This window comes from Palaemon carinicauda, chromosome 40 (genome assembly GCF_036898095.1).
Source record: "Palaemon carinicauda isolate YSFRI2023 chromosome 40, ASM3689809v2, whole genome shotgun sequence".
Lineage (NCBI taxonomy): Eukaryota > Metazoa > Arthropoda > Malacostraca > Decapoda > Palaemonidae > Palaemon > Palaemon carinicauda.
In genome coordinates, this window is record NC_090764.1 from 62710260 (window position 1) to 62724247 (window position 13988).

The following is a 13988-nucleotide window of genomic DNA, read 5'->3' on the forward strand; positions in this document are numbered from 1 at the left end:
ATCTGATGTACTAAGGGAAAAGAAACTATTAATGAATCATCAATGATTCATAACCAGTGAAAAGGAGTATGATAGTTAATTTCACATAAATGCAATATAAATTTCTATAAAACACAACAGTGCATGTTTAGAAAAAAATAATGTATAATATTAAAGAATACCTGTGTGTATGTCACTCGTGTCTATGAAAATAGTGTTAAAATCAGTGGAGAGAGAATGATTTTCAGATCAAGTGCACAAAATAAATAACTTAAAAATTTTACAATAAACTTAACATCATAGAGGTTTTGTACAAGATAAGAAAAATATACAAAAGATAAGAAACTAGCTTGAATTTGTAATATATTCATGAATAATATTTTACACCTAACCCACTGCTGCCTAGAATACAGTAAACACAGTAGAAATCTTTGCCTAAGATTACAAGTAGAGAGAAAGAAAGTCACCAGTCTACAAACTGTAACTCATTACACAATGAAATGTAATCCTCAGTTTCGAAACATAGTCACAACACTTTAAAGTTACAGTGATCAAAGATTTCTGCTTTTACAAGTCAACCAACTTTGTACGAACCATGCCTTCAACTCGTTTAGTGTATGTATACAGAAGCCATATAATAGTATTCTTGTAAGGTAGGGTAGCCCATTTTTTCCATCAATAACATATGGTACCATGAAATACAACTGGCAGGAAAACAAATTCTATTGTATCATACGTTCATGATTGAATAAAGTCTAGTACAGTATTGTACCGTATTGCATTTATTTGTTGGGTTACGATGAAACTAACTTTTCAACTTTCTTACGCTTATCTTCATTTTGACTTTTTAACTAAATGCTCTACACGAAATACCGAACACTACTTAAAAGGAGAAATTCCTGAAGCCACAGACTTCATTATTTACCTTTCTCTTGTAGACTGAATCACAAAATGGACAAGGAAAGAGGCGATGTGTAGACAGATGATTAAGGTACTTCTTAGCATGAATAACCTGCACCAAACAAATACTGACAATTAGATAAACACCCCTGGCAACTCCCTTTTTTAAGTAGTGATTTTTTTTTTTATCATTGGGCATCACCTTCCCAGTATTTATAGCTAAAATGTATTGTACATCAAATATAGAAACAATATCATAAAGTTGAATAATCCACTATTCCTGACAAACAGTGTTTCTCTAATATCACAAATTTCATAAGTAACTTGTATTTTTCCTAACTATACAAACCTGAGACCTTTACATAGGAGTATAACTTAGCGAAGCTCTAACGACCGTTTACAACTTTCAATGAGGTAGTAGTAGTAGCTGGCAGGTGGCAGGTGGCAGGTGGCAGGTAGCATCCACAATCCCCACAAGGTAACGCAGTCTTAGCTTTGATCTTAATCTAGGACTTGAAGGTGGTTGAGGCTGGCAGAATAACTTAAAGGTCTCGGGTTTGTATACTTAGGAAAAATACAAATAACTTATAAAATCTATGATTTGTTTCTACACAACTCAAACCTTTGACCTTTAACAGGACTCGTACCTAGGAAGAAGGCAGTCCCTTATTTAATCTGGCTAGTTCAGATATCTAAGAAATGTCAATTCACTTTGGTCTTGGCGAAGAGAAAAAGTGATGACTCGTGCTAACCTCCTAACAACCTGCGCATGAAAATGTGACAGGTGATTGACTAGGTCCCTACCGGGAAACTGGCAGGCAGTCATGGCAGAACCTACGTCCATAAGGATAAGGTGTTTAAATGTAAGGTCATTTTGAGAACTGGATTAAATACATTTCATCTGTGCTCCCCATAATTTGGGAAGATGGAGGAGATACTTCAATACAAATAATATCTGTAAAAAAAAGTTACTCGGTCGTAAAGCTTGCATCTAGCAACTGATACACTCCCAAAGGGGGGAAAAAGTTAAAGTACAAAAGCCAGACATTGTAACAATCTTTCTAAACATGTAGCAACCACTATCTAAGACGGGATACTTGTCCTGTGAGGGAGAAAGGCTTGCAACATAACTTGAGTGGCTACTGAAGGACCAATAATAAGTTAATCTACCAACTTGTTGGTAAATTCCCATGGGTAGTGGTCAGCAAAGTTTATGTCATATCAGACTCAAACCTTCACGACAAGCACTACTGCCAGGTTTACGGTAGATCTAATATTATGTCTGAATTTATGCACTCAAACCTGGATGGTGCTCCCGGAATTTAATTGGATCAGCAACTCAAACCCAGATGGTATTTCCAGAAGATAATTCGATCAACAACTCAAACCAGGATGGTGCTTCCACAATTTCATTGGATCAGCAACTTAAACTGAGATGGTACTTCCAGAATCTCTTTTCATCAGCAACTCAAAAAAGGGATGGTACTTCAAAAATCTCATTGGATCAACAACTCAAAAAAGGATGGTACTTCCGGAATCTCCTTTCATCAACAACTCAAAAAAGAGATGGTACCTCCAGAATCTCCTTTCATCAACTCAAAAAAGAGATAGTACTTCAAAAATCTCATTAGATCGCCAACTAAAAAATGATGGTACTTCCAGAATCTCCTTCATCAACAATTAAAAAAAGTGATGGTGCTTCTAGAATCTCATTGGATCAGGATCTCAAAAAGGGATGGTACTTCAAAAATTTCATTGGATCAACAACTCAAAACTGGGTTGGTAATTCCAAAATCTCATTGGATCAGAAACTCAAAACTGGGTTGGTACCTCCAAAATCTCATTGGATCAGCAACTCAAAACTGGAATGGTACTTCTGGAATCTCTTTCGATCAGCAACTCAAAACTGGGTTGGTACCTCCAAAATCTCATTGGATCAGCAACTCAAAAATGGAATGGTACTTCTGGAATCTCTTTGGATCAGCAACTCAAAACTGGGTTGGTACCCCCAAAATCTCATTGGATCAGCAACTCAAAACTGGAATGGTACTTCCAGAAATTCATTGGATCAGCAACTCAAAACTGGGTTGGTACCTCCAAAATTTCATTGGATCAGCAAATCAAAACAAGGTGGGTACCTCCAATATCTCATTGGATCAGCAACTCAAAACTGGGTTGGTACCTCCAAAATCTCATTGGATCTGCAAATCAAAACCAGAGTGGTAATTCCGGAATCTCAATGGATCACCAACTCAAAATGCGGTTGGTGCTTCCAAAATCTCATTGGATTGGCAACTCAAAACTGGGTTGGTACTTGCAAAATCTCATTGGATCAGCAACTCAAAATTGGGTTGGTACTTCCAAAATCTCATTGGATCAGCAACTCAAAACTGGATTGGTACTTCCGGAATCTCATTGCATCAGCAACTAAAAAACTTGTTTAGTACCTCCAAAATCTCATTAGATCAGCAACTCAAAACCAAAATGGTACTTCTGGAATCTCATTGGATCGGCAACTCAAAACTGGGTTGGTACCTCCAAAATCTCATTGGATCAGCAACTAAAAAACTTGTTTGGTACCTCCAAAATCTCATCGGATCAGCAACTCAAAACCGGAATGGTACTTCCGGAATCTCATTGGATCAGCAACTAAAAAACTTGGTTGGTACCTCCAAAATCTCATTAGATCAGCAACTCAAAACCAAAATGGTACTTCTGGAATTTCATTGGATCGGCAACTCAAAACTGGGTTGGTACCTCCAAAATCTCATTGGATCAGCAACTAAAAAACTTGTTTGGTACCTCCAAAATCTCATCGGATCAGCAACTCAAAACCGGAATGATACTTCCGGAATCTCATTGAATCAGCAACTAAAAAACTTGGTTGGTACCTCCAAAATCTCATTGGATCAGCAACTAAAAAACTTGTTTGGTACCTCCAAAATCTCATTAGATCAGCAACTCAAAACCAAAATGGTGCTTCTGGAATCTCATTGGATCGGCAACTCAAAACTGGGTTGGTACCTCCAAAATCTCATTGGATCAGCAACTAAAAAACTTGTTTGGTACCTCCAAAATCTCATTGGATCAGCAACTAAAAAACTTGGTTGGTACCTCCAAAATCTCATTAGATCAGCAACTCAAAACCAAATGGTACTTCTGGAATTTCATTGGATCGGCAACTCAAAACTGGGTTGGTACTTCCAAAATCTCATTGGATTGGCAACTCAAAACTGGGTTGGTACTTCCAGAATCTCACTGGATCGGCAACTCAAAACTAGGTTGGTACTTCAAAAATCTCACTAGATCGGTAACTCAAAACTGGGTTGGTACTAATAAAATCCCATTGGATTAGCAAGACTAAAGGTGCATAAGAAAATTAATATTCTTGAATATCTCCATCTATAACTTTTCAGCGCAAGAAATTATCTGGTGCTCCACATGGGGACTTGAGATCTCTAAGAAACATTGCCATGTCCTCACAGGGCAGACCAGGGAGTCGTTCTGTGTCCTGCTTGTATGGAAGAGATAGAAAGGACATCATGAGAAGCTCCTTAGGAAGGATCAAATCCCCTGCATCGAACTATGTTTGAATCAGTTCAAAATGTACATCCTGCACCAGATAACCAAGGGTATCCTATTAGGTCCTACTCCTTAATATCCATAGATGAAGCTACCTCCACCAACTACTCCCCTGTATCTGAACTCAGAAGACTTGGGTCAGGAGTTTTCATTCTCAATGGAGTATTCTCCTGAACTCAAAACCTGAGGGTTCAGCCATAGCAGGATCCCAAGGTTAGGATCAGGAGGGAGCAGGATGAACGCAGGAACTCAAGCTAATGGTATATCCTTGGACAGTATCACTTTAAAGGGAGTAGATCAATTTCTCAATTATTTTAGCATGTACAAGGCACACGCATACACACTGACCAAATCCAGGAGAAAGTCACCTGCTTAACAAAAACCTCAGCCAGACCTGACTTTGCAAGCTAGTCAAACCCAAGGTAAGCACCCAACGGGTTCCTCCCAAGGCAGACCAAAGCCTCCTTTGAGTACCACTGGAGTAAGGCTCCCTCCTCTTCAGGGTAAAAATCATCCACTGACCCAAAATCTGCTATAATACTTGGATGGAGTGCTGGTCAACTATGCCCCCTCTATCAAAACCCCTTACTGCCAAATACAATGCTGAAAGGCAGATGCGATCTCAGTGTTCCTTACTGGTTAAATACTCAAGAGAAACCCAAGATCTTGGTAAATTCCCTCACCCACATTGATAGCAGAAAAATAGCACTATTTCTCAAGTCTGCCACTAATTAATCCTTATTCTTTGAAAAATGAATTCAGCGAATGCAAATAAAGCAATTCACAGGGTCGTAAATGCTACCCCAAGATGCAAAACTAACACTACAATACCAACATTGCTCATGATACCATTAAGGGATGATCGGGTTATTACACCAAAACTGACTTCATTCATTCCTCTGTAATATGAAATTCAAAATTGAAAATATTAATTAATTAGTATCCCAAAGAGAGAACCATGCCTTCCCTATCCTCAAGAGACCCTAATAGGAGTCACGTCTTTAAAAAGGGAAAGGAGAGAGACTTGGATAAGGCAAATCCCATTGGAACCTAAAACCTCAGAAGTTTAGTCCCTTCCCCTAACTATCAAACAGATAATTGACCCCTTATGGATTGAAAGGTAGGAAAGGAAGCAATACTAGGCCATACTCTTTTCCCTAGCCATCCGCTGAGTTACTACTGCTAGAGAGGTATTGGCTCCTTTGACTGGCCAGACATTACTACATTGGATCCATGTCTCTAGTTACGGCTCACTTTTTCTTTGCCTACACCTAAACTGAATAGTCTGGCCTATTCGCTCCAAGTTCTCCTCTGTCCTCATACACTTGACAACACTGAGATTACAAACAATTCTTCTTCACTCAAGAGGCTAGCTACTGCACTATAATTGTTCAGTGGCTACTTTCCTCTTGGTAAAGGTAGAAGAGACTCTTTAGATATGGTATGCAGCTCTTCAAGGACACTCCAAAATCAAACCAATGCTCTCTAGTCCTGGATAGTGCCATAGCCTTGGTACCATGCTCTTCCACTGTCTTGGGGTGGCATTCTCTTGCTTGAGGGTACACTTGGGCACACTTTTCTATCTTATTTCTCTTCCTCTTGCTTTTTTCAAGTTTTCATTGTCTATATATGAAAGATGTTTTAATGTTACTGTTCTTATAATATTTTATATAGTTCATTACTTCTCTTGTAGTTTACTAACTTATTTCCTTTCCTCACTAAGCTATTTTCCCTGTTGGAGACCTTGGGCTTATAGCATCCTACTTTTCCAACTAGGGTTGTAGCTTAGCAAGTAGTAATAATAATAATAATAATAATACTCGAAACCTGATGCGAAAGAAAACCAACGGGTACGAAAATGTAATTGCATGTCTTATTCAAAGACCCATTCTGTTATTGTTCTTGTACATCTATTATCTTGTCATTTTCATTATATGTCCTGGGCATGTTCATTTCTTTTTCTCACATGTTCTTAGAATATCCTCTACTTTAGTTTGCGCTCGTATCATTGTTGCTCATTGTCTGTTTCATAGTGTTATTCCCATCATTATTCTTTCCATAGCTCTTTAAGTTGTAACGAGCTTATGTTCTAAGGTTTTAGTAAGGCTCCAAGTTTCTGATGCATAAGTTAATACTGGTAGGACCAGCTGATTAAATACTTTTCTTTTCAGAGAAGTGGTATTTTAATTTTCATAATCTCATTATATTCACCGAAAGGTCTTAATCCCATGCTTATCCCTCTTTTGGTCTCATATCAGGGGAAAAGTCTTACTGTCTGTCTTAAGTACTTATATTCATTAACAATCCCTAGAGGTTCGTCCAAAACCCTTATTTTTTGTCTCTACATTTTCATCAGACACTACCTTAGTTTTACTCATATTCAGTCTTACATTTCTGCTTTCCCTATTCAAATCTATCATCTTTTACAATTACTCCCATGATTCACTAAACATAACTATGTCATCTGCAAATCTTAAGTTGTTGAGGTATTCCCAATTAATGTTAATTCCTACATTTTCACAATCTAAATTCTTGAAAACTTCTAGGCATGCTGTGAATAATTTAGGAGACATGGTGGTCTCCCTGTCTCACTTCTTTCTCAATCAGAATTTTCTCATTATCTTTATATAGTTTTAGGATTTCTGTAACCCCCATATAGATATTCCTTCTCTTTGAAAGGCTTTTACTTCTGATGAAGTTTTTACGGAATTAAAAGCTCTATCATAGTCTATAAAAGTCATAAATAGTGGTTTGTCATACTCTTGATTTTTCCATTAGCTCCCTAATTACATGGACATGGTCAGTTTGAATACCTACTTATAAAGTATGCATGCTCTCTTGGTTGAATAATGTTAAACTGTCTCTCTTATTCAGCCTAATATGATCTTTGTAAATATTTTTTATATTACCAAGAATAAACTTATTAGGTGGTAATTTTTAGGTCTTTTGTCTAATTTTTGTGATTTAGTACTGTATAATGATAAAATTTTTCCAAGCTGTAGGTATAGAGCATCTTACATTTTGTAGAAAGTTCAGCAAGTTTTACTGCTATGAAATCTCCATCTATTATCATATCAATAATTAGGCCATCTTCTGCTGGTTTGCCTCTTTTCATGCCATGTAATGGTCTCTTTACCTCTCGTACTGTTACTTTTGGTACCACCTCAGGCGTTTCATTACTTCTACTGGCAAAACTATTTCTTCTATCACTATTGTACAATATTGTACAGAGATCCCCTGCAATTTATATCACTCCATCTCTTTGTTGATAATATTATTCCTTTTACATACTTTAAGGCAAATAACTGTTAGGACCCTATTCCAAGTCTTCTTTTCACCAAGTCAAATGTTTCTTTCTTTCTTTAGTTTCCTCAATTTTGGTTTGATTGTGTTTATGAATATCTTGGGTTTTTAGTTTGTTTATTGTTTTGGATAGTTCTGCAAATACTATTTCGTCTATTTTGTCTTTTAGCCTCATTTCCAATTTTTTCTTTATTAGGTTTTTGGTCTATTCTGGTAGTTTTCCTTGGTCTTTTTGTTAAATGACTATTTATTTCTTCTTTACTTACTTCCATTTCAGCATGTAGCAGGGAGTACCCATTTCGTATTGCTAAATTCATCAGATTTTTCTTGCATTACAGGAGTGTTTAGTTTTCATAAAAATTATATTTTAATTATAAAATAAATTTTTGAATATACTTACCCGGTGAATATATAATAGCTGCTACTCAGCGGCTCGACAGAAAACACACTCAAAAACTCGCGAGCGATCGCTATAAAGGTTGCGGGTGTGCCCACCAGCGCCACTATCGGCCAGATACCACTCTTGCATGTAAACAAACCCTTCAATTCTTCTCGTCCCGCTGCGTCTCTAATGGGGAGGAAGGGAGGGCCTTTAATTTATATATTCACTGGGTAAGTATATTCAAAAATTTATTTTATAATTAAAATATCATTTTTAAATATTCAACTTAGCCGGTGAATATATAATAGCTGATTCACACCCAAGGCGGTGGGTAGAGACCAGAGTTAATTAAGTTTACAGCGTATAAGCTAAGAGTTTTTGACAGTTATCAATATAACAAAATCAAAATATATAGGTACCTGGTAAGGAAGTTGACTTAGACGATTACTCTGCCTTATAAGTCTGTCTTCCCCACAAAGCCCAGCGATCCTCTTAGGATGCTGAAAGACTCCCAGGAGCTGAAGTATTAAGGGCTGCAACCCATACAACAGGACCTCATCAAACCCTTAATCTGGGCGCTCTCAAGAAATGACTTTGACCACCCGCCAAATCAATCAGGATGCGAAAGGCTTCTTAGCCTTCCGTACAACCCAAAAAAACAATATTAAAAACATTTCAAGAGACAGATTAAAAAGGATATTGGAATTAGGGTAATGTAGTGGTAGAACCCTCACCCACTACTGCACTCGCTGCAACGAATGGACCCAGTGTGTAGCAGTCCTCGTAAAGAGTCTGGACATCTTTTAAGTAAAATGACGCGAACACTGACTTGCTTCTCCAAAAAGTCGCGTCCATAATACTTTGCAGAGATTTATTTTGCTTGAAGGCCACGGAGGTTGCTATATCTCTAACTTCGTGCGTCTTAACCTTAAGCAAACATCGGTCTTTCTCATTCAAGTGAGAATGAGCTTCTCGTATTAAAAAAATCTGATAAAATATGACAAAGCATTCTTTGACATAGGCAATGAAGGTTTCTTAACTGAGCACCATAATGCCTCAGATTTACCTCGTAATGACTTAGTACGGGCTAAATCGAACTTAAGAGCTCTAACAGGACATAATACTCTTTCCAGTTCGTTGCCTACGATCTCTGATAAGCAAGGAATATCAAAAGATTTAGGCCAAGGACGAGAAGGCAGTTCATTTTTGGCCAGGAAACCAAGTTGAAGTGAACAAGTGGCTTTTTTCTGTAGAAAACCCGATGTTCTTACTGAAGGCATGAAGTTCACTGACCCTTTTAGCCGAAGCCAAGCACACTAGGAAAAGTGTCTTGAGGGTGAGATCCTTCAGGGAGGCTGAATGTAATGGCTCAAACCTGTCTGACATGAGGAACCTTAGGACCACGTCTAAGTTCCATCCAGGAGTTGCCAAACGACGTTCCTTAGAGGTCTCGAAAGACTTAAGGAGATCTTGGAGATCTTTATTGTTGGAAAGATCTAAGCCTCTATGTCGAAAGACCGAAGCCAACATGCTCCTGTAGCCCTTAATCGTGGGAGCTGAAAGGGAGCGAACCTTTCTCAGATGTAAAAGAAAATCTGCGATTTGGGCTACAGAGGTACTGGACGAGGACACAGATGCTGACTTGCACCAGTCTCGAAAGACTTCCCACTTCGACTGGTATACTCTAATGGTAGAAGCTCTCCTAGCTCTTGCAATCGCACTGGCTGCCTCCTTCGAAAAGCCTCTAGCTCTTGAGAGTCTTTCGATAGTCTGAAGGAAGTCAGACGAAGAGCGGGGAGGCTTTGATGGACATTCTTTACGTGGGGCTGACGTAACAGATCTACCCATAGAGGAAGACTTCTTGGAAAGTCTACCAGCCATTGAAGTACCTCGGTGAACCACTCTCTCGCGGGCCAGAGGGTAGCAACCAACGTCGACCTTGTCCCTTCGTGAGAGGCGAACTTCTGCAGTACCTTGTTGACTATCTTGAATGGTGGGAATGCATATAAGTCCATAAAAGACCAATCCAGTAGAAACGCGTCTATGTAGATTGCTTCTGTATCTAGGACTGGAGAGCAATAGATTGGTAACCTTTTGGTCAACGAGGAGGCAAAGAGGTCTATGGTGGGTTAACCCCAAGTAGCCCAAAGACTCTTGCCCACGTCCTTGTGGAGGGTCCATTCTGTGGGTATCACCTGACCCCTCCGACTGAGACAGTCTGCCAAGACGTTCAAGTCCCCCTGGATGAATCTCGTCAACAGGGAGATGCCTCGAATTCTTGACCATAAGAGAAGGTCCCTTGCGATCTCGAGCAGCGTGAAGGAGTGTGTGCCTCCTTGCTTGGAGATGTACGCCAAAGTTGTGGTGTTGTCTGAGTTGACCTCTACCACTTAGCTTCGAAGAAGCTTTCTAATATCATCAAGGCCAAGTGGACTGCTAATAGCTCCTTGCCGTTGATGTGCATGCTCTTCTGACTAGAGGTCCACAGACCCGAGCATTCCCGACCGTCCAGGGTCGCACCCCAACCCAAATCCGACGCGTCTGAGGACAACACGTGGTTTGGGTTCTTGACTGCTAGGGATAGTCCCTCTCTCAGACTGATATTGCTGTCCCACCATTTCAGGCATGCCTTTACTGGTTCGGAGACTGGGAATGATACCGTCTCTAATGTCTTGTCCTAGTTCCAGTGAGAGGCTAGATGGAACCGGAGAGGCAGAAGGTGTAGTCTCCCTAGTGAGACAAACTGCTCCAGGGATGAGAGAGTCCCTACGAGACTGTTCCAACTCCTGACTGAATAAACGTTTTCTTTTCAGCATTAGTTGGACTTCGAGCAGGGCTTGACTGCGAATCTCCATCCCCAAATATAGAGTAATCTGGGATGGGATCAGTTGGGACTTTTAGGTTGACCAAAAGTCCCAACTCCCTGGCCAGACTCAACGTCCAATGTAGATCCTGCAGACAGCGAAGACTGGACGATGCTCTGAGAAGCCAGTCGTCCAAGTACAGGGAGGCTCGTATCCCCGATAGATGGAGGGATTTTGCCACATTCCTCATGAGCCTCGTAAACACGAGAGGCGCAGGACTGAGGCCAAAGCACAGGGCTCGAAACTGGTACCCCACATTCCTGTAAACAAACCTCAGAAACGGTTGGGAATCCGGGTGTATAGGAATGTGGAAGTATGCCACCTGAAGGTCGAGAGAGACCATCCAGTCGCCTTCCATAAATGCTGTCAAGACAGCCTGGTAGACTTCATCGTGAAGTTTGTCTTGACAATGAACACATTGAGCGCACTTGCCTCTTACGTACTCCTGCAGTGAACAATGCTGCCAGATCATTGGAGCCATCCCTGAGGGACTTGTTCCTGCAGAGAACGTGGCTGTCAGATCATTGGAGCCATCCCTGAAAGCCTTGTTTATGCATGACATAATTGTACAGCAAAACTTCAAACGCTCGAAAATAGCTCTGAAGTCGACCTGTAAAATCTTGAAGCATCTCATGTCCAGGCGCCAGGGAGAGTCTATGAGGTTTGAGAAGTCTATCTGGGCAGAGGCAGGAACTCCCAAGCCGAGAACTTCTCTCGTGTCATATCAGACTCTCGCTCTATAAGCCAGCTTAAAAGTAGGGAAAGCAAAGGCTGTCTCCCCCAAACTCCTCCTGGTGATAAACCAGTCGCCTAGCAAACGTAAAGCTCTCTTAGAAGAGCGAGAGAGCACTAGCTTATAAAACAACGGCTTCGAAGTAGCTAGGCCTAGTGTAAGCTCTGACGTTTAGGCGAACGAGGAGCAGCAGTTACAAAAAGATCCGGACAAAGATCCTTAAAAATCAGCATGATTTATTTAAAGTCCATAGAGGGCTAAGCAGCTTTAGGCTCATCTCCGTCTGACAGAGTCCTCAAGGGAATATCAGTAGGAGGGGGAACAGCAACTTCCTCATCTGAAGGAACCTTGTCCGACAATAGCCGAGTCTCAAGCAAGGGAGAGACCTACCGTGGTGGCAATGCTTTACAAGCAGAGTCCACACGCACTGGTGCATTAGTAGCGGACCAGGACGCAACGTCATGTAACTGCTTGACAGTCTGTGAACTGTCAACAACAACAGGTGCGTGAGGACGCACAGCGTCCACTCGAGACAGCTTTGACCGCCTAGTCTGAGCAGTCAAAACAACTCTAGAATGCGGAGGTTGACGCTCAGCGTCAAAACAAGTCAACTCCGATTGTTGGCGAACGTCCTGAACGTCAACAGGAGCATCATCAAGTGGCCTAACGTCCAAATGTGGCTGAAAATCCACACGAGACCACATCGAGTGTGGTTCTAAACAACCTGACTGACGTGACTTGGCTACGCCAACGTCAACAGGACGCACAAAGGAACGTTAGGGTGGCTGAAGGCCAGGATCTCGATGAGATAAACGGCTAGGCTCAACGGACTTATCGGCAGAATAGTCTTCCATAAGGGAGGAAAGCTTATTCTGCATGTCTTGCCGTACAACCCATTCTGGATCAACGGGAATGGTTGCGGTAAGAGACGAGGGTAACGTCTGTGACTGCAAAACCTTGCCTACAAAAAGACTCTCGGAGTCTGGGTTACGCTTTTGTTTAGGCGGCGAGCAGTCTTCCGATGACTGCATAGGGTCAGAGCTGTCCTAATGGTTAAAACCAGGACGCTGGACCTGTCCTGAAAGGACTGACTTTCGCTTAAAGGGCCTCGAAACCTTGTTCTACGGTTTCTTATGCGAAAAGCCTTCGGATGACGAGGAGAAAATCGTCTCTCTCGCCTTATGGTAGGGGTGATCTTGGTAAGATACACCTGATACCATAGAGGGAACGTCTGTTCGCTGATCAAGGCCTCTCGAACCCATAAGTCGTACGACATTACTTCTCCCCTGGGCTTGGGAGCTTGCAAGAGGTCCCGGACTAGGCGAACGACAGGCACGAACAGACGAACCCTCGGTCGCAACACTGATAACACTTTGCGCAATATCACTTTATCACTACGATTTTCTGTTTTGCACTTAATTCACTGAAATCGAATTTTTCAACAATTCACATTAGGTATGAATAAAACTGATTGCTACCTGAAGCACGCAATTCTACCCTCTATCAAAAGGTTATAATTGCGAAATCAGTCGTATAATGTAAGCACATTAATACCAGCAAAAAAAACAGTAAACATATTTTAAGATAAAAAGATCAGTGGCTGGGGAAGAGACTAAACACTAGTTCATTCAACACTACGTTTTCAATCTCTCACCGTACAGTGCCTTGGGACGAGAATAAAAAACTAAAAACGTTTTATCCTTTCTCCCCGTACAGAGACTAGGGACGAGAGTAACTCGAAAACAACGTTACTCGCTTGGGACGAGATAAAGATCGGAACGTTCTCTCTCCTCTCTCTCCCTCCGTCTGCATCTCTCTCTCTCTCTCTCTCTTGATTTCGCACCGAAGAGAAGAGCCCACTTATGTTTCGTCAAAAAACAGGTTATTTGACCAAAGGAAAAAACTGAAAGGTTTTTCAATTAAAAAGTTCCTTTAAAATAGAATTTAAAACATTTAAGCTTTGAAAGAAGAATGAACAAAACGTCAGAATCGATTTACTCTTTCTGCAAAGTGAAACCGTGATACTCTCTCTCTCTATCGTAACGATAGAGCGCAAACTGCGTAGCATAAATAAACTAAACGTTAGTTCATTTTTGAAACAGTACGAAGACTATTCAAAGAAAATCTTTCATAAAATATCTACTAAAAAATATTCATTTAATAAGTTTTAAATCATTAGCTCTGTAAGTTATTTACGATAGAAAGGGCTCAACGTTGTTTAACTTTGGTTTCCAAGTTAGGACCG

General features: G+C 40.6%; 1 protein-coding gene across 5 annotated transcripts in view; it reads right to left on the reverse strand.

Annotated features, from left to right (window-relative positions):
• The window catches only part of LOC137631814 (uncharacterized), a 167287-nt gene that overhangs the window by 25704 nt on the left and 127595 nt on the right, over positions 1–13988 (reverse strand). For all 5 annotated transcript variants that reach the window (XM_068363807.1, XM_068363810.1, XM_068363809.1 and 2 more), the window contains exon 5: positions 905–991. In XM_068363807.1, coding sequence (XP_068219908.1) covers positions 905–991 — 87 coding nt within the window. The remainder of the gene's footprint in view (positions 1–904; positions 992–13988) is intronic.